The sequence below is a fragment of the Pan paniscus genome, chromosome 8, assembly GCF_029289425.2.
Source record: "Pan paniscus chromosome 8, NHGRI_mPanPan1-v2.0_pri, whole genome shotgun sequence".
NCBI classification, from domain to species: Eukaryota; Metazoa; Chordata; class Mammalia; order Primates; family Hominidae; genus Pan; species Pan paniscus.
In genome coordinates, this window is record NC_073257.2 from 109,889,659 (window position 1) to 109,916,804 (window position 27,146).

General features: G+C 43.1%; 1 protein-coding gene across 1 annotated transcript in view; it reads right to left on the bottom strand.

The window, feature by feature from the left end:
• CRTAC1 (cartilage acidic protein 1) overlaps positions 1-27,146 on the bottom strand; it is a 150,986-nt gene that overhangs the window by 107,472 nt on the left and 16,368 nt on the right. The window contains exon 2 of the mRNA XM_008950759.4: positions 24,095-24,294. Within this exon, the coding sequence (XP_008949007.3) occupies positions 24,095-24,294 (200 nt within the window). The remainder of the gene's footprint in view (positions 1-24,094; positions 24,295-27,146) is intronic.

Consider the following 27,146-nt stretch of genomic DNA (forward strand, 5'->3'; position numbering starts at 1 on the left):
AGATTCTGAGACTCTCAGTATATTAAGAAATGAAGAAATGCCAAAACAGAGTTGCCAAAATCATTCACATCATTTAAAAATATCACAAGAAAAAATATCTGAAACACATACACACACAAATACAATGGTTGTATATACAGCCTTATGAATCCCACATTTGAGAGAGTAAGGTTGGAGCCAGTAGCCCCTTGGTCCCCAGAGACATGCCCTGGTTGGCTCCTTTATAAGCCATGGCTCTCATGGATGACACACTCTGAGACACTGACTTTACTCATCTGTTTTCCTTTGTTCTTTTCCCGACTGGGGTTCATGTGGAATATTTCTCTAGGCCTCCCTTCCTTTAATTCATAATTCTGAGCATGCAGATTTTCTTGGAAATCTAGCTGGTGTCTTCTTTGCATCACTGGATCTCAATAGGTTTCAAAAGGACTAAAATTGAGGGTTAGAAGGAAAGATAAATGGGTGCTGAAGTGGATGATTTAACCAGGGGATTCCAGGGCAACCAAGGAAGGGAAAGGGGTCTGCGCTGGAGAAGGCATGCCAACAGCAGGCTGCAAGATTTTCCCTGTGAGTGGCGTTCATGTGCACGAGTGTGCATCATCTACATGCACCTATTTTCCTACAGAAATTCAAATATCCTGTTTCTTTGTTTATTGCTGTCTCTCCCATTAGAATGTCAGCTCCATGACAGCAGGGACCATGTACCTCTTGGTCATCCCTGTGTCTCTAGCGCTGAATACACATAGGTGCTCAATGTTTCCTGAATGAGTGACTATGTCATGATTATGTGTCTGCTCAGCACTCTTCTATCTTGGATCTAGGAACAGACCCCCTTTGCATTTGAAGATCAATCCTACCCCCTTTCCCAACCACACAATGTCCCTGAAACACAGGGATGGGCATGTGGTCACCCAGAATTCTTTTCTTGTAATTGGAACTTTCTCTCTGGTGGTCAGGCTGGGAAGATATATGCCAGGATTGCCAGCAGTTTTGGTGCCAGACTTATGGAGAAAGATGCTCTGAAATAATTAAGTGGACAGGCCAAGGCACAGACATGGGGATGAGAAGCAGGGACACAGAGAGCGATCCTGGCCACATTTGGTCTCTGGCTCCTGTCTGTCCTGACAGCCCCTGCTGTCCCTTTGCTGCTTTCTCAAGGCTCAGTTAATCTGGTCTTAACTTTGAGTTCTGTGTGTGCCCCAGTATGCCTCCTCTAGATCCTCTCTTTTTTGGGGTGGGGAGGGGTGGGTAGCAAACAGTTTCTTCTATTGCAATCAAAAGAGTTCTGACTAATCCAGTTCATTAAAGATGAAGATTAACCAAAAAGTAGCACTCAGACATTTGCAGATGGGTAAGACTCTGAACGATCTCATGGGTAGACACAAGGTGGGACAGTAAGAAATTATGATGGTGGCCGGGTGTGGTGGCTCACGCCTGTAATCCCAGCACTTTGGGAGGCCAAGGCAGGCGGCTCACTTGAGGTCAGAATTTTGAGACCATCCTGGCCAACATGGTGACTCCGTCTCTACTAAAAATATAAAAATTAGCCGGGTGTGGCAGCATGTGCCTGTAATCCCAACTACTCGGGAGGCCGAGGCAAGAGAATTGCTTGAACCCAGGAGGCAGAGGTTGCGGTGAGCCGAGATCACACCATTGCACTCCAGCCTGGGCAACAGAGCGAGACTCCGTCTCTAAAAAAAGCAAAAAAAGAAATTATGATGGCGGTACTGGCTAATATCTGAGTACTTTCCACATGTCAGACATAGGACCAAGCATTTTGTGTGCATTATTTTAACTATTGTGATGGTCAGTTTCATGTGTCAATTTGAGTAGGCCACAGGTGCCCAGATTAAACATTGTTTCTGGTGCTTCTGTGAAGGTATTTCCAGAGGAGATCAGCATTTGAATCTGTGGACTCAGTAAAGTAGATTGCCTTCTGCCATGTGAAGGAGCATCATGCAATCTGTTGAGGGCATGAGTAGAAAAACACGCAGAGGAAGGAGGAATTTGCCCCTCATCCCCTGCCTCACTGCAGAGCTGGGGCATCTCATCTCATCTTCTCCTGCCCTGGAACTGGGATTTACATCATTGGCTCCCCTGGTTCTCAGGCCTTCAGACTTAGACTGAATCACACTGCAGGCTTTTCTGAGCCTTTTGCTTGCAGACGGCAGATCATGGGACTTCTCAGCCTCCATAATCACATGCCGATTCCTCATAATAAATCAATCAATCTCTCTCTCTCTCTCCCCACCCAACGCACACACAGAGTCATATGTAATAACAACTGAGATACGTTCTGAGAGATGTGTTGTTAGGTGATTTTGTCTTTGTGCAAACATCATAGTGTGTACTTACACAAACCTAGTCTTACTTACACAAACTGCCTACTACACAAACTGCCTACTACACACCTAGGCTAGATGGTATAGCCTATTGATCCTAGGCTACAAACCTGCACAGCATGTTACTGTACTGAATACTGTAGGCAATTGTCACACAATGGTAAGTATCTGTGTATCTAAATATAGAAAAGGTACAATAAAGATACAATTTTATTATCTTGTGGGACCACCATTGTACATGTGGTTCACCTTTGGCCAAAATGTTGTTACACGTTGCATGCCATAACTCCTATTAGTTCTTTTCTCTTATTGGAGAACTTTAATACCGCCACTACCATAGTGCTATGAAGTAGGCTATTAGCTATTATTGTCTCTACTTTATAGATGAGAAAACCAAAACTCAGAGAGGCTAGGTAACTCGTTCTAAGGTCCCACAGCTAGGAAGGGAAGGAGTTAGAGTTTAACCACAGATTTGTGTAACCACAGATTGCGTGACTCCATCATTTCTCTCCTACATCTTGTGTACAGTTCTTCTCTCTGTTCTTCTTTTCTCACTCTTCTGTTCTCTCATTCTTTCTCCATGTCTTGTCTGAAATCTCTCATTCCCTCTTCTTTCAGTGACCCTTCTCCGGCTCCTTTTAATCCCACTTTTATGACAGTACATAAGCATATATTTTAAGACTATGGTTTTGAACTCTTTCAGGTGTGACGATACCTTTTAATGTTAAAGAATCTCCATATAATGGTAGCTGTACTAGCATCTATTGATAAAAAGCCCATGCACAGATGGATTCTCAGATGTCATGTAATAACTCTGTGACCTCTAGGTTGGCATTCCCTACTTTAAAATATATGGGAGAATCCAGATAACCATCCCTCTTACTCCTACCTGCTTGGCTTGTTACAATATAGAAAAGGCTTATAAATGCTACTATAGAGCTCATTTTTGCTCACCCTGTGCCTTAAGGCTACCAATTTCTTCTGAAATGTGGTCTTTTTGTCCTTCCTTTAATATGTTTAATTATTTAAGAAGGCATGAACTGTGATACTTACATTTTATATATCACCCCTTGATTATCCAGGGGCTGATTAATTCATGGATTGCCCAAGTCGAGTCCTTCTCCTTTCCAACCCCATTTTGTTTTATCATTCCATTTCCTATTAGTGTCTTTTAGCAAGCATGGACAGTGGGGATGAGAAATGATTCTGGTTACAAATTATGAATTCTGATAAAAGATTTGGTTGGAGGAAGTTGAAGTTATTTCCCAAAGTAAGAATTTCTTTAATCCATCAGGCACATTGACTCTCTTTCTGAGCTCTGTGAAGGCAGGAGTTGCTCTCATTCACTACTAACCTCCAGGGCTCAGCAAGGTGCCTTGCACATGGTAGCTTAATAAAAGAATGAGTAGAATGAACGAATAAGAGCTGATGAATATAATAGGGAAAATAAACTTTCTCCTAGGTGAGACATTGATTCATAGGAAACTAAGTAAAATACAAGATAACTTATTTTATGTTGCATGTCTGTAGACAACACCGTATTTGACAATGTTTAAACGACTGTTTTAAAAATTAACAACAAAAGATATATAGGTCTAATTAAAAAACAAAAAATATGGCTGGGCATGATGGCTTATACCTGTAATCCCAGCACATTGGGAGACTGAAGTGGGAAGATTGCTTGAGGCCAGGAGTTTGAGACCAATCTTGGCAACATACGAGAACCCATCTCTACAAAAAAAAAAAAAAATTATCTCAGTGTTGTGGCATGCACTCCCAGCTCAGGAGCCTGAGGTGGAGGATTGCTTGAGCCCAGGAGTTTGAGGCCAGCAGCCTGGGTAACACAGTGATACTCTGTCTCTAGAAATAATTAAAAAACAAAAATTAGCCAGGTGTGGTGGCACACACCTGTAGTGTCAGCTACTTGGGAGGCTGAGGAGAAAGAATCACTTAAACCCAGGAGTTGGAGGCTGAAGTGAGCTGTGAATGCACCACTGCACTCCAGCCTGGGTGACAGAGGGGAACCCTGTCTTTTAAAAATAATAAATAAATAAATAAATAAATAAATAAATAAATAAATAAATAAGATAAAAAGAAAAAAGTTACATAGTGTCATTTTATCCCCCTGATAAAAAGAGGGAGAGACACATTTCTAAGACAAGGGTTGGTCCAGGCAAACTCCTCCTTTAATGCCTAAAACTTATATTAGGCATTAAAGAAACATATTCATACTCAACACACTAACTATTGAGCACCTAGTATGTGTCAGGTGCTGTGCTAAGCAATTTACATGGCTTATCTCATTTGTCTTCACCACAATGGTAGGAAGTACTATTATTTGACAGGCATCAGCAAGTTACCAGTGTTCTCTGAAAATTTCTTTAGCTCTCCAGCATTTTGAACCAAGAATGAACTTGTCTTCTTTTTACTTCCTGGTTTTTAAATTAAAGATTTATTTTCCTATGAAATGTTAGGTGTGTTTAAAAGATTGATTTAGATTTTAGATATACCCTTGGAAACTTTGAGGTATCTGTTATTTTACTATCTCTTGCTTTTTGACATTAATACATTGTCTAGAAAGGAAACTTTTATAATGAGACTTACCATACTTTTCAAAGTCTTCCTAAGCAAAATGTTTTGCATGTGGGGATGCAGACAGGGAAGAAGGCCAGGCAGCATCTCTGAGCCTCTTCCATGGCTCTGGTGCTGTCCAGGAATCAGGTGCTGAAATGGCTTAACCAAGGCCTTCTCAGGCCAGCCGGATGGAGCAATAGCTGATGGGAGTTGGGGGAGTGCTGCCTCGGCTATAGCCTGGTGCCACTGCTTCCCAGAATAGGGAAGCAACTTTAAAAGATCCTGGTGGAACTAGAATTACAGCCCACCTTATTTGGAGGGGGTTGAGGGAAATAACTAGCTATCTCCCTCCTACTCCTTCCATACTTTGCTTTAGCTTGGAAGGAAGGATATGGACAACAGGTTACTGATGGAAAAATATATGTTCAAAAAATAAGCCTAATTATGGAAAACCGTATGGAAGTTCCTCAAAAACTTAAAAATAGAACTACCATATGATCAAGCAATCCCACTACTGGGTATATATCCAAGGGAAATGAAATCAGTATGTTGAAGAGGTATCTGCACTCCCATGTTCATTGCAACATTATTCACAACAGCTCACATATGGAATCAACCTAAGTGTCAATCAATGGATGAATGGATAAAGAAAATGTGATAACACATAATAAAGTATTATTTGGCCTTAAAGAAGAAGAAAATCCTGTCATATGTGACAACATGGGTGAACCTGGAAGACATTATGCAAAGTGAAATAAACCAGGCACAGAAAGACAAATACCACATAATCTTACCTACATATAGAATCTAAAAAAGTTGAATTTATAGAAGTGGAGAGTGGAATGATAGTTATCAGGGGCTAGGAGTGAGGAAGGGAGATATTGGTCAAAGGATACAAAAATTTCAGTTAGATGGGAAGAATGAGTTCAACAGATCTATTGTATAACATGGTGACTATAGTTAATAACAATGTATTGTATTCTCCAAAATCACTAAGAGAGTAGATTTTAAATGTTCTTATCACAAAAAAGTGAGGTAATGCATATCTTAATTAGCTCGATTTAGCCATTTCACAGTGTATACATATTTTATAACATGATTTGTACGATAAATATATACAACTTTTATTTGCCAATTAAAACAAAAACCAGGCTGACATCAGTACAACTGGTTAGTGGTGCATTTTGAGAATTTCACTGCCTCTCCTGTCTTGGTGTTAGACAGGAACCGAGAAGAACCAGGACTGGAGGCTCAATGATACTGTCAGTCCCTTGGGACTACTCAGCCAACAAAAAATTATTGCGGTTTAATGAAAGGGAAATTAGCATAAGGACCTTGGCTTTAATACTAAAAGATCAAACCCACAGAGCAGTTTTTCATCATAGAAAAGTTCCACAGAGGGTGAAAGCCTTATGACTACAACCTTATATGAAATGCAGTGTTTATAAGAGGCTAGAATATTCACTGGGGACATGAATCTGATGGGTGTGCTGAACATGGAATGAGTGTCTTCGCTGTAGCACATATGACATTCTGCTCTCTTATTTCCATATATGCCTTATCTCTCTTATGACTAAGATAGCTTGAAGGAGGGGATCATATTCTTGTATCTTCCAAAGTGCTGAGCACACAACTATGCACACGGTAGGGTAGGCTTGTAGAATTTGCTTATTGAATTGATTGATATTGCTCTCAAGGCGAAGGTCCTTAAATCAATCACTCTGAGTATAGCTAATGTTTATTATTTTCATTAATCCTCTTATCTAAAATCCTCCATCCACCCATAAGACCCTTGCCTATTTCATTTGAACACTATGTGACAGGCACTGTAGGTGCACGGATGAAAAAGATAAAGTTCCTGCCTTTAGAAGTCTGCAATCTAATGTGAGAGGAGAAATTTTAAAAAGAATTATTGATCAAAATGTGTATGTAGAGTGTTTACTCTTTTTTTTTGAGACAGAGTTTTGCTCTTGTCCGCCAGCCTGGAGTGCAATGGTGTCATCTTGGCTCACTGCAACCTCCACCTCCTGGGTTCAAGCGATTTTCCTGCCTCAGCCTCCCAAGTAGCTGAGATTACAGGCATGCACCACCATGCCTGGCTAATTTTTGTATTTTTAGTAGACATGGGGTTTCACCGTGCTGGCCAGGCTGGTCTTGAAGTCCTAACCTCAAGTGATCTGCACACCTAGACCTCCCAAATTGCTAGGATTACAGGCATGAGCCACCGCGCCTGGCCTAGAATGTTTACTATTTAATTAAATAACATTGGGATATATTTTTGGTTTGAGTTTTATTTTAAATCTGATTCAGATAGCAAAAACTCCTTCACAAACCTAGGTTAACATGGATCACAGATTGCCAACTGTTTTTATATATTCTTAAGAATCTTCCCAAAGCCTCTCCTTTGGGGCTAGGGATGGTTACGCTCTGGTTTGCAACACAGCACCAGATAGGGTGCTCGCTCTGGTCTACAAATGGGCTTCTCTTGTCTGATTTATAAGCCATAAGTTTTGGCATTAGATAAGGAAAGCAGCTGTAGAGAAAAGGAGGGAGAGGACATATTAGAGGCATATGCCAGGGTGTTCCCAGAACTGAAGGAGAGCTTCAGGGGACGCATAGATCTGTGGACCTCAGGGACAGGCCCTTGGGATTCTCTCCTCGTCTTCTCTCTGGATGTCATCGGCATTCTCTCAGGTTCCTCCATGAGATGGGGGACAGAACAGGTGGTAGTTGTGATATACCTTTTCAACTCATGATTCAACAGCAAAGGGAGAACTTTCCTTCAAGATAGAAAATTTCAGATCAAGATACTGATTAGATACCGGACTAATCCCTAGTGGCCAAAGGGCTACTTTGATTGGCAGCCCCACAGGATCCTGTGATTGGAACAGTTCTCCAGAGGAGGAGTATTCTTCCCAGAAGGAATGAAGGTCCTGTGGAGGCCCAAGGAGCAGATCCGGCCACCTTATCCTGTGTGAGGAGCTCTGGAATGCATTGCTGCTTTCCAGGATAGCTCCCAAGCAGGGAGAATCCCGTTCCACTGCCCAATCATGGACAGCATACAGAATGACTGCAACAGCTGGGCACATCAAAGGATACTGTGTAGTTGTCCATGACCTCATATGGCTATAGGTATTTTATAAACAACATGGGAAGATGGCTACTGAGGGGGAAGGAATCTTTTCTGATGTGCACAGTTCATGTTTCTTTGCTTGGCATAGCCAAACACCAGTGGATGGTATCATCTGTGCTGTGAACAGATTCTGATTTTGAACTCCATGCTCTTCTAGAGAGGCACAGTCCAAGGACCACAGTCTGGCCTGGCTTTTCTTGGTTCATGGGGCTTCCTGCACATACATGCTTCTCTCCTCCAACATACACACACACACACACACACACACACACACACACACACCCCTCCTCATCTGTCTTATACCCAAGACTTCCATGCTGTAGAACTCTTTCTATTTTGCAAGAAGAGAGTTCAAGCATCTCTGAAAAGCTAAGGGGAAGGACCTCTTAAATCCTACTTCCTTTAGTTTCACATACCCTCCAATGTCTTCTTGGTGATAGAAAGAACAAAAGCTTTGGATTTCCTAAGTCTATTTTTCTGTTTCCAATGGTATGCAGACCTCTGAAGGACCCTACCACTACAGAACAAGTAGATCCCCAATGAACTATATTTTTAGTGTATTACTGGGTTCACAAACTTAAGGAAAATCTCCAAGAACCATCCCACCCCACAGAAAAGTGAGCTGAAATTAGACCTGGCAGCAATGAATGGTAAATACATGGAAATGAGGGACTCTGAGTATCATAAAGAGTATTACTAATCCTTGAACTGGTGGCAAGATAGGGTTACAGAACCCTACATTAAGCTGGGACACTTGGAGAGAGCTAGGGTATTCTCAGGTCAGTAGGACCCCTCGGCCCTAGAGGTGGATACAAATCCTCTCTGGTAAAAACTATTTTCAGGCCAGGCACAGTGGCTCACATCTGTAATCCTAGGAATTTGGGGGGCTGAGGTGGGTGGATCACAAGGTCAAGAGATCAAGACCATCCTGGCTAACATGGTGAAACCCCGTCTCTACTAAACATACAAAAAATTAGCCAGGTGTTAGCCATATGTAGAAAGCTGAAACTGGATCCCTTCCTTACACCTCATACAAAAATTAATTCAAGATGGATTAAAGACTTAAACGTTAGACCTAAAACCATAAAAACCCTAGAAGAAAACCTAGACATTACCATTCAGGACATAGGCATGGGCAAGGACTTCATGTCTAAAACACAAAAAGCAATGGCAACAAAAGACAAAATTGACAAATGGGATCTAATTAAACTCAAGAGCTTCTGCACAGCAAAAGAAACTACCATCAGAGTGAACAGGCAACCTACAAAATGGGAGAAAATGTTCGCAACCTCCTCATCTGACAAAGGGCTAATATCCAGAATCTACAATGAACTCAAACAAATTTACAAGAAAAAAACAAACAACCCCATCAAAAAGTGGGCGAAGGACATGAACAGACACTTCTCAAAAGAAGACATTTATGCAGCCAAAAAACACATGAAAAAATGCTCATCATCACTGGCCATCAGAGAAATGCAAATCAAAACCACAATGAGATACCATCTCACACCAGTTAGAATGGCAATCATTAAAAAGTCAGGAAACAACAGGTGCTGGAGAGGATGTGGAGAAATAGGAACATTTTACACTGTTGGTGGGACTGTCAACTAGTTCAACCATTGTGGAAGTTGGTGTGGTGATTCCTCAGGGATCTAGAACTAGAAATACCATTTGACCCAGCCATCCCATTACTGGGTATATACCCAAAGGATTATAAATCATGCTGCTATAAAGATACATGCACACGTATGTTTATTGCAGCACTATTCACAATAGCAAAGACTTGGAACCAACCCAAATGTCCAACAATGATAGATTGGATTAAGAAAATATGGCACATATACACCATGGAATACTATGCAGCCATAAAAAATGATGAGTTCATGTCCTTTGTAGGCACATGGATGAAATTGGAAATCATCATTCTCAGTAAACTATCGCAAGGACAAAAAACCAAACACCGCATGTTCTCACTCATAAGTGGGAATTGAACAATGAGAACACATGGACACAGGAAGGGGAACATCACACTCTGGGGACTGTTGTGGGGTGGGGGGAGGGGGGAGGGATAGCATTAGGAGATATACCTAATGCTAAATGATGAGTTAATGGGTGCAGCATACCAGCATGGCACATGTATATATATGTAACTAACCTGCACATTGTGCACATGTACCCTAAAACTTAAAGTATAATAATAATAATAATAAATAAATAAAATAAAATAAAATAGTCAAATACAAAAAACAAAAATTAGCCAGGTGTGATGGCACGCCCCTGTAGTCCCAGCTACTCAGGATGCTGAGGCAGGAGAATCGCTTGAACCTGGGAGGTGGAGGTTGCAGTGAGCTGAGATAGTGCCACTGCACTCCAGCCTGAGCACAGAGGGAGACTCTGTCTCAAAAAAAAAAAAAAAAAAAAGTGTTTTCCATTTAGGCCCACAGAACTCCTACATTTTAAGTTCAAGCAAATATAATAAGGAAGCAAGCCACCAGAAGTTAGTGGTAATGAAAACAACTAAGAACACATTTAACACCCAAGGACTGCAGATATTAGAACTGTCAAATACAGATTATAACTATGTATGAAATACTTAAAGAATGAAATGATGAACTCACAAAAGTGGATAAGCAGTAAGACATTATCAGAAATTATCAGGGAGATTTGAAAAGAACCATATAAAACTCTTAAAAATAAAAAACGGTTTTTGAAATGAAAACTCAGCAGTTTAGATGCAATTGAAGAAATAATTAGTGAACTGGAAGATATAACTGGAAAATTACCCAGAATGCAGCAGCACAGAGAGACAGAAGATGAAATAATGTGAGAACAGTTAAGAAACTTGGAGACTAGAATGAGAAAACCTCACATGTCTGAGTAGAGTCCCAAAAGGACAGAGTAGAGAGAATGGAGGAAAGACTTGCCTTTTTTTTGAGACAGGGTCTTGCTCTGCCACAGTAGGCTGGAGTGCAGTGGTGCAATCTCGGCTCAATGCCACCTTGATTTCCCAGGTTCAAGAGATCTTCCCACATCAGCCTCCTGAGAAGCTGGGACTACAGGTGCACACCACTACACCAGCTAATTTATCTTGTATTTTTAGTAGAGATGAGGTTTCTCCATGTTGCTCAGGGTGGTTTCAAACTCCTGGGCTGAACCGATCTGCTTGTCTCAATCTCCCAAAATGCTGGGATTACAGGCATGAGCCACTGTTCCTTGCCAAGGAAAGACTTAAAAAGATGATGGCTGAGAAATATTCAGAATGATGACAGACATGAATCCTCCAATTTGGGAAGCACAGATCAGGTATTTTTTTAAAAAAAGAGATCCATATACACGATAGTAAAACTGCCAAACTGAACGATGAAAGAGAGAGACAAGAGATAGATCACCTACAAAGGAATGGCGTTAGTAATGATGGGCATCTGAAAAGAAACAATGGCAACGATTACACCATGGAATAATAGCCATCAACTTGAAATTGTGCATACAGAAAAAGGTTCTTTCAAGAATGAAGATACAGTAGAGATATTTTTAGATTAAACAAAAACTGAGTCTATCAGGACAGGGCATTCAGCAAAGTAACATCTTTGGAATTAAAGTGATCCCAGAAGGTCTTTCTGAGATGCAAGAAGGAAAAATGAGCAAATAAAATGGTAAAAAAAAATGTAAAAACATTTTTACATTTATACTTTATACAACAACAACAAAACTATTATTATTAATTTTTATTATCATAACTGGCAGGGCTAACAAAGGGCAAAGACTAAAATACTATGCAAATGCCAAGAGTAGGGGTTCAGAGTTAACATGTCCTGAAGTCCTTGTATTGTTATAGAAGGGGGTTAAGATAATCTCAGAGTTTGTTAAGTTAAAATGTATATAAAGTTTCAAAGTAAACCTCTAAAAAAACAAAAGTAGAGGTATAAATCCCAAATCAATAGGGGTAAAAAAAAATGGGATTTAGAAAACAAGAACCTTCTGATGATGGCAGAGACAGGCCATCTGGAGTGGCCACTGCCATCATGCTGGCTGCAGTAGGGAGGTGCAGCAGCAGGCCCAGGCCTCCCACTCCACGAAGAAGGCAGGAGCCCTGCCCTCCCAGGCACAGCTGCAGCTGCCCAAACCTGGGGCTGCTGACCCAGGACTCCCACGCAGGGGAGAAGGCAAGAGCCCCACCATCCTGGGCACAGCTGCAGCTATCCAAACCCCAGCTGCAGACCTAGGCATCCCTGCACTCTTGGGGGCCTGGGAAGGCCCCCTTGCCCTCACAGGCTCAGAAGTGCCTGCCCCGAGACCTGGCTTCTCCCTGCTGTTGACACCTGCTTTAATCTCAGAGCAAAGTTAGGGCAAGCCCGGGCACTGTTGTGGCCCAGCCAGGTGTGCACAGGCTCAGGGAAGTGCTGACATGCCAGCCGCCTGCTGCCTCTTCCCCCTCTGGACTTTGGGTGCCAATGAGCACAGAAGGGAAGCCAAAGGGGTGCTGAGGGCAGCTTAGTGCAGGCCTGCAAATGCCCCTTGGCACTTACAACCTGGGTGTCATGAATGGCAGCAGGAGGCAGACAGGTTTCTGAGAAGAAGGGGGCAGGTCCACATTTAGGCCCTACCTTTAGGCCAGGGAGGGCCTGACGGCTGGGTTTGGGCTGCCAGTACCGTGGACAGGAGTGGGAACTTGTGGTGTCTTTTCTGGGCCTGCCCATGGCTGTCCATGGACCAATTGGCATGCACTTTCTCCTCTCTGAGGCCCATAAAAGCCCTGGGCTCAGCCAGAGTTGAGCATACATCAGGACGACCAGCTGCAAAGAGGAGCTATCCACTCCAGGGCCCCCTCACTGCTGAGAGCTGCAGAGATGACTGACGCCCTGTCTGCAAAGAGAAGCCACCCACTCTAGGGCCTCCTCCCTGCTGAGAGCTGCCCAGATGATGTAACGACCGGCTGCAGAGAGGAGCTACCATCTCTGCTAGGAGCTGAACACTCGACAGGACACCCTGGCTGCAGAAAGGAGCTGCCCTATGGGAGACTGAGCTGTTCTATCACTCAGTAAAGCTCCTCTTAGTCTGGCTCACCATTTACTTGTCTGACTACCTCATTCTTCCTGGTTGCAGGACAAGAACTTGGGACCTGCAGAATGGCAAGGCTGAAAGAGCTGTAATACAAAGAAGGCTGAAACATGCCCCTTGCTCTCTATATTGTGGGAAGAGAGAAGGAGAGAAGAGCTGTGACCCCTCAGGGAGCCCAGACCTAGGATCTCCTCGAGCCACGGCCGTGACTCCCTCTTTGAGACCCTGCAGTTCCCAGCATCTCTAAGCTTCTAGGTGCCACCACGTTCCCCAGTGCCAGACAGGGAAGCTACCTGCACCCAATCCAGCCGCAGCCTTGCAGAGAGCAGGCACCCATGCCAGCACCTGGAGCTGCCCACTCTGCAGTAGCAGCCAGCATGTCTGACTGCAAAGTGGCTGGGCCCTGCACTGGCTCACACACCCCTTGCCACTCCACATCTGACTCGCAGTCTCCCTTGGAGGCGTGGGATCCAGCCTGGTGGTATGAGCTGAGCGCAGCCTGCCAGGGCGAGTGGGCGGAGTGAGCCCATCAGGCCCAAGCAAAACTTGGGCAAAAGTGCCACCAGCCACAGGTGTCTGGCTAGAAGAGCGACACCCCAGAGATCCTGAAACGCTGCCACCTTCAATAAAAAAGACTTTCAACCAATCAAATTTTTAAAAAGCAAGAAAGGAAGAGAAAATCATTGAAAACATGGAAATTGAGAAAACAAAATAACAGAAACAAGTTTAAACATACTGATGTTCCCATTATATGGAAGTGGACTAAACTCATTGGCAAAAGGACATAGACATGGTCAAACACTTGGAGAAACTTAAGCTATACATAGGCTGCATACAAGAAACACACGTAAAACATAAGCACTTTGAAAAGTTCAAAGTTAAGTACGGTAAAGATAAACCTGGCAAATACTAACCAAAAGAAAGCTGGAATAGATATCATGTTATCAGACCAAATGTGTATTTAGGGATGGATGAGGTCACTTCATGATAATGGGTCCGTTCACCAGGAAAATACAACTGGTAAAGCTGCACCTAATAAATTAGCCTCTACATGTATAAAACAAAAATTGACAGAATTACTGAGAGAAATGAACCGCCATAGTAGGATATTACAAAGCAAGCCCCTCAGTTATTAATAGGCCAAGCAGAAAAATATAATAAAGATTATCATTTGAATAACACAATTAACAAGCTTAATTTAATGGGCATAAAGAGAATATTATTCTACCTTTTACCATCTCTGTGAACGCAAGCAGGTCACTGGACCTGTTTCCTCATCTGCAAAGCAGGGACGACACTATTTACAGTGTTTTTGTCAAATCTAAAGTGTCATTGGCAATAAGACTTACCATGATATTACGTGTCTCTAGGCAAGGAAGAACTCTGCCAGTTAAATGCAGGCTGCCAATTCTAAGTCCCATCTCAATTTTAGAGATATTAAAATGTAAAAAAAAAAATGTGACTTAGGATCAATTAAATGCTGCATCTCATATGAACTGCAGGATGGTTAAAAAGAGATGTCAGTAAAATACCAGACCCATGCTTTTCCTGCTCTCTATGCCTCCATAACTGTAGGCTGCAAGCAGGTGAAGGTAAACTAGGGGAGAGCATGGTACAAATCTGAAGTGGGAATGTTCGTTTTTAGCTTCCACACATCCATTTGTGTTCTAGACACCCGCACCTCAAAAATAACCTCAAAAGTTTCCTTAGAGGGAAAATTAAGTCAGAATCACAACAAAGTGATAAGACCACCTGCTCACCAGGTCAGTAGGACTGGAGAAGAGAAGGGATGTGTGAAGAAAAACACAGGATGGGGAGGCTGGCGTCAGATCCGCCCCCTGGAGCAGCAGTGATGCTGAGAGTGGGAGTTGCGTATATTCCAAAGAGCAGGGCAAGAATGAGGAAGGCCCGTGGTGCAAGGCCGGGGAGGGTCAGCCTCAGCTCTCTCCTGCCCTAGGCCTGGGCCTCTGCAGCCTGCAGTAGGGCCCGCGGGACTAAGAAGGTCCTTCAGCCAGCCCACCGCTTAAAAAAAATGGGGAGAAGAGAGACTTCAAGGAAAGTGATTGGAGACAGGGCATACGTCTACTTTCCAAATGGATGAAAAATTCAGACTACTAAATGTAGCTTTGCCGTTTTCAGCAGAGGCATTTTTAGTGTTTTAATTATATCACTATTTTTGAATGGCTTTAAATATAAATACTCTTCACTACTTTGTGAAAATCAGGTTTTTTTTTGTTAAAATACTTTTTTAAAAATAAATTTAAAAACAAAGGAACAAAAACAAATAAGCCTAAAACTATCTTTGACCTGGAGAGGCCTCTGTCCCCTTGGTAAACAGATCTACAGGCTGCCTGTCCTTCCAAGGCCATCAAAATGCCACCTTCAGACCTCTGTGATTCCCAGCTGGAAGTGCTCTCGACCCCCCAACCTCCAGGAATGTTTGCGTCTCTCTAGTGGCACTGGTCACTTATCACCTCACCCAATTTGGGTGTGTTTGTCCCACCAAAGACAGTGAGATCTTTCAAAGCTCTGAATTCCCTCTCTCCACCTCCAGCCACTCATAGCACTAGGTGTCAAACAGTGAGTTACAGAGTGAATTAATCCTGATGGTCACCGAGGAACAAAGTATGCTTTTAGGAATTCTTTACAAAACTCACTTTTTTTTTTTTTTTTTGAGACAGAGTCTGTCTCTGTCCCCCAGGCTGGAGTGCAGAGGTGCAATCTCCGTTCACTGCAAGCTCTGCCTCCCGGGTTCACGCCATTCTCCTGCCTCAGCCTCCAGAGTAGCTGGGACTACAGGCGCCCACCACCACGCCCAGCTAATTTATTTTTTTGTATTTTTAGTAGAGATGGGGTTTCACCATGTTAGCCAGGATGGTCTCGATCTCCTGATCTCGTGATCTGTCCGCCTCAGCCTCCCAAAGTGCTGGGATTACAGGCATGAGCCACTGCGCCCGGCCCAAAACTCACATGTTTCTATGACAGGGATTGACATTGATTACAAAAGAATACATTTGTTGGTAGCATATTTTGTTTATTGTTGTGAAATTATACAATAATACAGTTAAAATTCTCTGAAGTAATGGCCATCACCCCTCTGAAAAATGACACCAAGCATTCAACATTTTATCTCGTGTTTTAGTTTTCCATGGCTGCTTTGAAAAATTGCAATGAACTTAATGGCTTACAACAATACACACTGATTATCTTACAGTTCTGTACATTAGAAGTCCAGCATTGGTCCTGCTGGGCTAAAATCAAGGTTGGCAGGGCTGTGTTTTCTTCCGGAGGCTCGAGGGATAAATCTGTTTCCTTGCCTTTTCCAACTTCTGGAGGCCGCCCACATTCCTCGGCTCTTGGCCTCTCCCTCCGTCTTCAAAGCCAGAATAGTGGGTTGAATCCTTTTCATACAGAATCACTCTGACTTCCCCTTCTGCCTCCTTTTCTCCCACTTTTAAGACCTTTTGATTACATTGGGCCTACTTAGATAATCCAGAATATTCTCCCCATTCCAAGGTCTTTAAGTTAATCACTTCTGCAAAGCCCACTTTGCCAGGTAAGATAACATATTGGTGGGTTCTGGGGACTAGGATGTGGCATTTTGGGGAGGCCATTATTCTGTCTACCACACCAACTGGCACACTTGTTCTGTGTGTATGTGTGCATGTGTGTCTGTCTGTCTGCCTGTCTGTCTGGGGTAATTACATAGGGGCCTCAGACCTTTGAACTGATCAGGAGAGTATGTAATTTGGGGTGAGGGGGTGGAAGTGGAATTCTGCCCATTGCTCCTGGCTGCCCAGGACTGGGGAGAAGGAGGTACGGATGCGGCAATGGGACAGCTCTGGCAAACCTGCCAGGCACTGCTGAGTAACCTTTTTTAGAAAAGTTTTAAGAATGGGCTAAAAAAGCCCTGGCCCCTGATCCAATTAATACGTATTAGCATTTAATTAGTATTTAATTTAATTGGTATTTATTAGTATTCAAAATCAGGGGCAGTCCATCCAAAACCACAGCTGAAGAGCTGGCACACTGCAACCATTCTTCCATGATACCAACAACAATGAAATTTCAGGGTTAAGGGTGACCCATTTAAGAAATATATTTTTGCAGAAGAGGCTTTAGAGGAGGCCCTTTCAGCAGTTTGAATCAGAAAGTGCTGAAGTTCCTCAATTCAGTTTTAATAGCAGCAGCTTCCTTTGCAGATGTAGAAGAGGCCCTCTTTTCCTTCTTGGGATTGTTAAATCTACATTGACAAAGTTCAGACCCTGGAACATACATGGCTGTACACACAGTAGGTGCTTGAATAGCTGTTGAGCTGAATAATCCAAAACCTTTTATTTCTAGGCTATGAGTAAATACAAAAAGATTAGACTGGAAGCAATTTGGTGATATCTAATAAGATTTAAAATGAACATATCCCTGACCCTGCAGTTCTATTTCTTGGTATCCATCCTAAAGAAATATTTGCATATGTGTGTAAGGATGTACATGCAGTGTGGTGGAGTTTGCAATGGTCACAGATTAGAAACAGCTTAAACGTCACTTGAGGAATGGCAAAATGAATACAGTACATCCATACTAAGCAACTTAAAAAAAAAGCTACATCTATATGTTTGAACATATTATGCAGTGAAAAAAAGCAAGTTTTGGAACAATATGTATCAGTGTGATTTCTCCAGAAATTATATATTTTATAATATATATACACAATAGAAATGTACATAATATAGACTCTTTCTCCCTATGTCTCTGTCTCTCTCACACACTCTTTCTCCATATACATGACATAGAAATTTCTGGAAGCATAAACAGCAAACCGGAAACAGTTGTTACTCTGGGAAGGGGCTGGGATGGTCTTGAAGGAGTGTGGGCTGGTGAAAATGGATTTTTACCTTGACCTAGGTTGTGTGATTTTTTTTTTTGCAACAAAATGTGCTTAAGTGTAATGAAAAGTAATACATATATATATATATATTTTTTTTTTTTGAGATGGAGTTTTGCTCTTGTCATCCAGGCTGAGGTGCAATGGCATGATCTCGGCTCACTGCAATCTCCGCCTCCCGAGTTCAAGCGATTCTCCTGCCTCAGGCTCCCAAGTAGATGGGATTATAGGCACGTGCCACCACGCCTGGCTAATTTTTGTATTTTTAGTAGAGAAGGGGTTTTATCATGTTGGCCAGGCTGGTCTCAAACTCCTGACCTCAGGTGATCCACCTGCCTCGGCCTCCCAAAGTGCTGGGATTACAGGCATGAGCCACCATGCCTGGCCAAAAGTAAAATATATTTTAAGTTAAAAAAAAAAGAAACAGAATGAAATAATTTAACATTTTAAGATAATATCAAAACTGATTATCAAATCTATTAAAATGTTACACAACACAACAATTAAGACTGAAAGTTCAAAAATATTTATTCGGATTTTGTTAAAAGCATATGTGAATGTGTGCATATATATATTTCAATATGTATCTAATTATATTTATATACATACATCTACCTATTATTTACCATATCTATCTATAAATACTATATATATCTATATACTACATGTATCTATATATACTTAAAATAAAATGCATAAATGCTGCTTTGGCTAAATCATGGATAAATGTGTCTTTTAAAAAATCATTGTTCTTATTATTTATAATGGCAAATTTATCTCCTATATGATCATGATTAATTTGGTAATTGAATACAATTTGCCTTTTAAATAATTCAATTAACTTTAGTAAATTAAAAAAGTTTACTAACATAGTTGCAAAATTAAGAAAAACCTAAAACACTGCTTTACAGTATGTAGCATCCCTTTAAATGAAACCCTTCCAAGTGTGAAGAATGTGTTACGGTTTTATCAAATGAATAATCTTTGGGTAGAAAAATGGATCCAAATCATGATTTAAACTTTACAACCACTACAATCTTTCCATTTGAGCAAACTCCTTTTGGAAACTGAGATGGTAGGGGTGTTACCTCAGACCTCTGGGGATATCCCAGGAAACCAAAGCTGCTCTAAAGGAATTGTACAAGATTGACACCAACAGGAATTCCTTTCCAGAATCTGTGAGACTGTAGATCGGGTGTTTAGTTCCACTGAGAAAAGGAGAAGCCACTGGGCTTTCTATTTACTGAAAAAACAGTCCTGAAGATCCTCAATGGTCTGTGCGTCCGCGGAAGTTGCCAGAGGTGATCAAATCTTCCCCTCACCCCACAGGGAGCAGACTGCAATCATGCACCTGCTGGTTAACAGATAAGCCCTCCATATGCGGAGGCACTCGCCCAGATGTGCAGAGGATCTGAGCCGGCCCAGTCCCTCCCCCATCCCCGCAGAACAAAGGGCGGTCATTTCCTGCTCCTCCCAGAGTCAGAGACATGCACATGCCTTCCATCACAATTAACTCAAGAATCTGAAACACAACACAAACCGACCCGCAACAAGCTCAAAATCAATGCTGTCAATACCCAGAACGAGGACACCGAAAAAGCAACACAAAACAAACCTATTCAAAGAGTAAATACTCAAAGCAACAGGGCTCCAGTGAGACATACTACAAGGTCAACACATTCAAGACAAGTTCAAGTATGGAGCGCTTTATAAACTGAAGAGCTGGCTGTTCTCCCAGGGGTGGCAAAAGTAAATGCCTTCAGGGGACAGGTAATGGAAAGGTCTATAAGGTAATAGAGGGTGGACCTGTCATGAACTGGACCATAGGTGCCCCTGATAAAGATTTCAAATGCAATTTTTCCAAATTTCAACTCCTGCTACATGATTCTTAAACAGTGAGTTGACAATCAGACAGATAATAAAACAGAATTAAATATAGGTTTAGGGTGGATGAAATCTAAGAGTCAAAATCAGAAATGTCAAAAAGTCCACATAGGATGAAAGGCAGGGCAGTGATCCTAGCTTTCATTGTTTGAAAAGACAGTGATCATCTGGTTTATATCTTCAAAGGCAATAGCAAAACAAAACCTAAAAGAAATGGCGTATTAAACTCTAATATGGGGGATTCAGATTAGTCAAATCGGTTCTTGACATAAGTAACTATCGAGCTGGATTACAGTAGGATTGCCACGTTCGCTCGGATGGCTCAAAGTAAATGGAGCCTCCGAATACTATAGGTGTGGCCTTATTGTAAGGCAAGGGGTGGACCAAATGACCTCCCAAGGTCCTGATTTAAATATGTCTGTATAGTCCACTTTTGGTTATCCAGCCCAAAAAAGGAGACAGTGACAAATCATCCAAAGCTGAAGATAATAAAAAGTTATATTTGCCTTTAGAATGTATTTTGGTACTCAAATTAGAATGTGTCTTTCTGATGTGCTGAGAATTCGCAATGCTTCACAACAGCCACAAAGAAAGCCCGACCTGGAGCTGGGAGACTGCCCAATTTTGCCATCCTGTCTTCTGTGTAACTCTTATTCTTTGCTGGGGGTGAGCAATAAATATCATCTTTCAGAATAACATCCAGCAGCCTAAGCTTTCTCAGACAGAGGCTGCTTTGCTCAACCCTGCCCTGGAAGAAGAGACAGGGGTCTCTCTAAATGGCTGATTTCACATCAAGACCCAGGATGGTCTAGTTCTTGTTTCCAGAGGATGACTCCAAAGTCCTATAGGACCCATATAAACAGCAAGCTAGACAAGGTTGAGACTTCTAAACCTTGTAGTCAGTGCAAATGATGGTCTAGCTTCACTAGCACAGAGGACACAAAGGCACATTTCTTGAAAGAGAAAGAGAAAAAGACTTCATTGAAGAGGAAGACGAAATGAATGCCCAGCACTTGGAAAGAAAGAAGCTGAAGGCTCAGGAGGTGCAGGAGCAATCCCCTGCACATCAAAGGACTGGCGGGATAAAGACCTGCACACAGAGCCCACATTTACGCACAGGGCTCAGGGAACTGACCTCAGCGACTGGGCCCATGGGGGCACATATCATTCCCTTTGACCTGGAAAGGATAGGGAAACTGAAAATTCTGCTACCAAACAGCTCTGCTTCTTCCCAAATAGACCCAGGCCAGCACCAGCCCTGGGGCCAAGACCTTCTCTGCTAGTTCTGTTCTTCGCAGCTGAAAGATGAATCTTGAGGAGAGCAATGCAACCTGTGCCTACTATTTCAGCATGCCTTTGAGAGAGATGCTGTGGAAAGGGGCAAAACGATAGCAAAAATAATGAAGTATGCTGTAAGAGGCTCTTTGCATCCTCCTTTAGTGGGTGTGCTTGGCCCTTCACACCCTTTCTTTCCTTCCATCTGGAACCATGGGAAAAGAGTACAAAAGAGTGGGGGGTGGGGTGGGGGGCCACCCAACAGGTCTCCTGCAACAGCCAGGGCAGAAAGAGGGAGAGCCAGACCATGAGAAGCAGAGTTGGCTGCTCATTGTAGGGGCAGGGGCTGGGGGAGGAGTGCAAGGTACTGAAATCAGAGACAGCTTTGCAGTGGAGACAGCGAGAGGCTTTCCATGCTCTGAAAAGCTTTCCATGCTCTGCAATCTGGCTAGCTCCTTCCAGATGTCCAGGTCCCAGAAGGAGAAGAAAATAGGGTGAAGACACTTTCTGTTCATATCTCAGGTCTTACTTTTTTCCATATTAACTTGAGGGAATACAAGAGTATACCATCTTCCAAGATGAAAGGAGGGCATAATAGTAGCAACTTGGGGGGCGAGGAGGAGGAGAGAAGGACGGTTGCCTTGCCATTCTCTGTCCTCTGTCAGTCCCCAGGGTCTATCAGGGGAGGCCAGGGTCACCAAGTAGGAGGCAGGGCGACCATCCAAACAGAACATCTCAGAGATGCATCAAAGTCCTTTAACCAGAGATTCTGGCAGGGTGGCACATGGCTCTGGGAGTCAGTTTGGGTATGGACTTAGTGTGGAGGGTGTCTCCCTGATTCAGAGAGCAACTGGACAGTCACAGAACTGGACACAGGCAAGGCTGATTAACTGCAACCCTGCTCAGGTCACCCCAGGTAGTCATTACAATGATTCCATTTCTCCTTTTCTGTCATATTCAGCTCTTTAGTTTTTTCCTTCTAAAAGCCCAGAACTGTACTGTCCAATTCAAATGTGGCTATTTTTAATTAAAATAAAAGAAAATTTAAAAATTCAGTTCCTTGGTCACACTAGCCATTTCACATACTCAGTAGCTACATGTGGCTGGTGGATTCCATACTGGACAGCACCAACACAGAACATTTACATCATCACAGAAAATGCTTCTGGATAGCACACCAATCTACATCTAGAAGGCCTAGAATTGAGCAACTCTACTCTTTGCAGTGTAGAAGAAATGAATAGACAAAATAAAAACTGTACTTTACAAACAATCTTTTCTATACACCATCACCACTAACCGCCATGACTACCCCGTGAGGCAGGCCAGTAGATTTCAATATGCCCATTTTACTTAGATGAGGAAAGTGGGTCTGTGTAAAGTAAATTGCATAGGGTTTATAGATACTAGGTTGGCTACGGTTAGAATTAAAACCAGGTCTTCCAATTCCAAGGTCAAAGCTTTCTACTGTTACATGCAACTGCTGCAAATAATGTTACCCGCCAGTTACTTTAGTGCTACCAAAAAAGCTCAGGCCTCCCAGAATGAGGTCGACAGGCCCCTGTAGTGTTTTTATTGATTGACTGATTTTTGAAGTGATAACGAAACTTTGTACAGTGTAGTTTGGCAGCTGTAGAGTTAGGAAGCCTTGGGGTTCAGATCCCGACTTATCAACTTACTATTTACTTAGCAGAGAGCAAGCTGCTTACTGTCTCTGAACCCCATCTGCCTTTTCTCTCAATGTGGATGACAATACATTTACTTCATAGTGCTGTTGGGGATGAAATAAAATGAGGGATGTGAAATAAGATGATGCAAAGTGTCTGGCACATATTAGTGCTCAATGCACAATCTTTTTTTTTTTTTTAGATGGAGTCTTGCTCTGTCGCCCAGGCTGGAGTGCAGTGGTGCCGTCTCGGCTTACTGCAACCTCCGCCTCCTGGGTTCAAGCAATTCTTGTGCCTCAGCCACCTGAGTAGCTGGGATTACATGCGCGCGCCACCATGCCCAGCTAATTTTTGTATTTTTAGTAGAGACGGGGTTTCACCATGTTGGCCAGGCTGGTCTTGAACTCCTGACCTCAAGTGATTCACCCATCTCGGCCTCCTAAAGTGCTGGGATTACAGGCATGAGCCACTGCACCTGGCCCTCAATGCATAATAATTATCAATGGTGATTGGCAGAAATTTACAATGCACTGTCACATGCAATAGCCTAGGAAGGCTTCAAGACAACAAGCCATTACAGTTATTCCCCTTTTTACAGTTGATATCTCTGAATCTCAGTGAGTAAGAGACTCAAGGCCATACAACTGGAACGTTTACACCTTAGGGCATGAACTCAGGCTATTTGGATTCCTAGTCTTATGCTTTTTTTGCAACCCAATGTTGGTTTTCAGGAGAGAAAGGAGCCGTGGGCAACAAGGCACGCTCAGCGGAGGTTTAGCTAACCCTCTTAATTTCCATCTTCCCCCCTCTTTGAAACGGTTAATTAATGTTTTCTTAGTCTTATGTAAAGTGCTGTGCAAAGGCAGCTTTGAGCATACCCTTCTACCATAATTGTCACCCTTAAGCCCTTCCTGTATAGAGATCCTAGAGCCCCACTGGTAAAGAAGTAATATCTGCATAATCAAGTTGGCTTAAATATGAAGAGAAGAGAGTGCCTTAAAGCAGAGCATTCCAGTTTTCTCCCTGAAAAGCCTGTGGATCAAACACCCTTCTTCCAAACTTCCTTCCATCCTGACCCACTGCAGTAGCAAAAGACAAGGTCACAGCACCCCAGAACCCCAGCTGAGGCCAGCCAAGCTGCAGCTGAGCCGCAGACAACCACAGACCTATGAGTTAGAACGTATGTTGTTGCAAGTCACTGGGGTTTGGAGTTGTTACACAGCCTTATTACAGCAAAATCTGATTAATATCTGTCACACTGAGGGTGGGAGGCACTTACCCCGCCACGACGATCTCAAAGTCCCCATCATGGTCCACGTCAGTAACTGCCACACCATAGTTGAGCTGGGTGGGATTACTGTCATAGTCAGGAGGCAGAACTGAGTTGGTGACTGCAGTGAACATGGGTTCAGCCCGCTGGGACCCCTCAGTGATGGGCAGAAACCAGAGCAGCAGCAGGAACAGTAACATCCTGGACATCTGAAACCAAAAGTGACAAATGTTACCGAAAGAACCTGTAACCAAAGCAATCCCGGAACATTAAAGTCCTGGGTAGGCCCAGAGTGCCTTTCTCCCCTGTTCATGGAGAGCTTGACAGTGCCTAGGCTGCTGGCTTTCCACAAGCCCTGCCTTCCCCTCCCCTGCCCTCCCCACCCTCATTGAAACTGCAACCTGACTCCATCATGGCTGATCACCCTTAGCCTGCTCTGCTTTTTCTTTTTCTACAGCATCTATCATTGTGTGATGTTCGGTATAATTTACTTATGATTACACTTATTATTTATTGTGTGCCTCCCTCTGCTAGAGTGTAAGCTCCACTTGGGCAAGGATCTCTGTTTTATTCACTGATATGCAGCAAGCCAAAGGTAGTTCACATAATAGGCACTTCTTTCCTTCATTTATTTCATATTTGTGGAAGGAAGGAAAGGAGGGAGGACGGGAGGGAGATGGGGAGGGAAAGGTATAAATACAAAGGCATTTCCCATACTCTGGGAGAAAGACTGGGAGAATGAAGAACCTAAAAGCTCTCAAACAATGCAGAGTTTGGGTGAGACCCTCATGAGTATCCAGATCTAGAACAATAATAGATGCAATGAAAGACTGTTCTCCTGTGGTACATACTCCAGAGGTAGCCAGGGGGAATATGTGACTTGGCAGGTTCCTCATGCCAACATCCCTCCCTAGGGCAGCTGGCCATCACCTCCAGACCAAGAAGCAGTCAGTTAGGGGAGGCGTTCCAGCAGGATCTGGCAGATAGCACATCATTCACTTGGAGAAATTAAACCATTGCGTGTGTGTTTTATTATAAATTAATTATGTATAATGCATTGTATAATTCATTATTATATCTCTAACATAACTCAGGGTGTTGCCAAGTAGCCTGGGGCCATGGGAGCCTGTGGCACACACCCAGGAGACAGATGAAAATGGCCAAGGAGGTGGAGGGATTCCACCCCCCTTGAGTGAAAGCAAGGGAGACACTTGGAACGCTGCAGATGGCACCACCCTGAGACTCTACCTGCAGGCCTAGAATCAGCACTCATGAAATGTTTTAAAGGCTCTGCTGGAAGGAGGCCCACAAAGGCTGCATGGGTCTAGTCCCAGCAGGCAAAGCGGTACTTTCCTGCCTTCAGAAGGTAGCAGACCTCTTCTAGATGGAACTTTTCCTGCTGGCTTGTCAGTGCATCTGGCAGCCAAGAGCAAGGCTGACTGAGGCTGATGTCTTAATGAAGGGAAGAGCAAGGAAGATTTGAAGACTGTCTCCCCATATGGAGACAGATGCTCCTGCCAGCAAATGAGCTCGCTGTTCAAGGACCCAGAGACCAAAATGAAGGGGCTGGGCACTGCCTTCAGAGCCAGACGTGATTCAGGAGCCTCCTGAATGCCTTGCTGGAGAGGCTGGGGAGTGACACAGGGGCAAGGCTCCAACTGCAGGGCAGAAACTGGGAAGGAGGTTCTTGTAGTGTGTTCACAGGGCACATGTGGGGTGTGGCACTACCAAACTGAGGTCATTCCAAATTACAGAGATGTCTGAACGAGACAGCATCTTCTACTGGGTTTTCTAATCACTAAAGACAAATGCATCATGAATCACTACAAGAGCTCTGCAACTTGGCAGGAACTTTGATTGGATAAAGGAAACTCATAATTGGATTAATGAGCAGCTGGGTGGGGACGGGGGAGGAAATGGGAAACTAAAGAGTATTTAATAACCAGTGTCGACATGCCGAAATGTAGCATGGATCTGAAGGTCATTGGACTTTTCAAGGGATGACCTCTATTGTAGTGAATGGCAAAGGAGTTTCAATTTGAGGGCCAAATCCAATTGACTGGCAGTGGCTGGAAAGAGTGCTGTGATCAGCTTACAACATCAGCAATGGGCATGGAAGAGAAAAGTGGCATCTAACATGTCTTTTCGAAGCTAGTTAGTTCCTCCCAGGCACCACATCTGCAATTTGGGTCACGGCCACCAGGGAGGCTGGCCCCATTCAGGTAATATGAGCCTAAAAGTTCTAATCATTAGAACCTTTCTAGTGAAGGCCCTAAGAGTCAAGAATTATGATCTAGCCTCTTTAGTTTTACTTTTTCTTTTAATTAAAGGAGACATACGAAAGAAGTAGCTGCTGTGTTATCCGTTTCCAGATAAATGACTTAAAGCAAGATGAGAAAGAAATAATGCACCCATTGGCTGACCTCTATTTTGCTTGGGTGACCTTAAAACAAGTCACAACCTCTTTGGGTCTCAGCTTTCTTCTCCAAAATAAAGGTTTGGAGTTCTCGAAAGGTCCTTTCTGGCTCTAAAATTCTACGATGAATTAAAAGATTTTTTTTTAGATGCAGACCTTCAGCAGTTTTTTCCCTCCTAAGCTGCTCCTATAAACTTCAGGCCAACCCATGTGGTTTTCCCTTCTAAGGATATTAAACATATTTTGAACAAGACAAGCTTTTCAGCAGGGTTCTACAGCAGTTGCCTCACAAGGGCCAAGGCCAGAGAGGAGCAAGCCATCATTAGTGTGGATCCTGAACTCACCCAGCATGAGTAGACCAGTGGTTGGCCTCCCCCTGAGACCAGAGAGAGAGTGGGGCAGGGAGAATAAGTCCTTTACATTTCATTCCTCTGCCATGCCAAAGGCACCCAATGCACCCACCGGGCTTCTCAGTACCAGTTGAAAAGTCAGGGATAAGCAGTGGGCTGTCTTGATGGCGTATTTTTTGGGCAATGGTTATGGTGAGGAAGCTTAGAAGAAGGTCTGTAAATATAATATTTACCCTCTTTTTGAGGGGTTCAGATAAAGGAAATCATTTAAATGCTCTTCTCCACCCTGGCTACT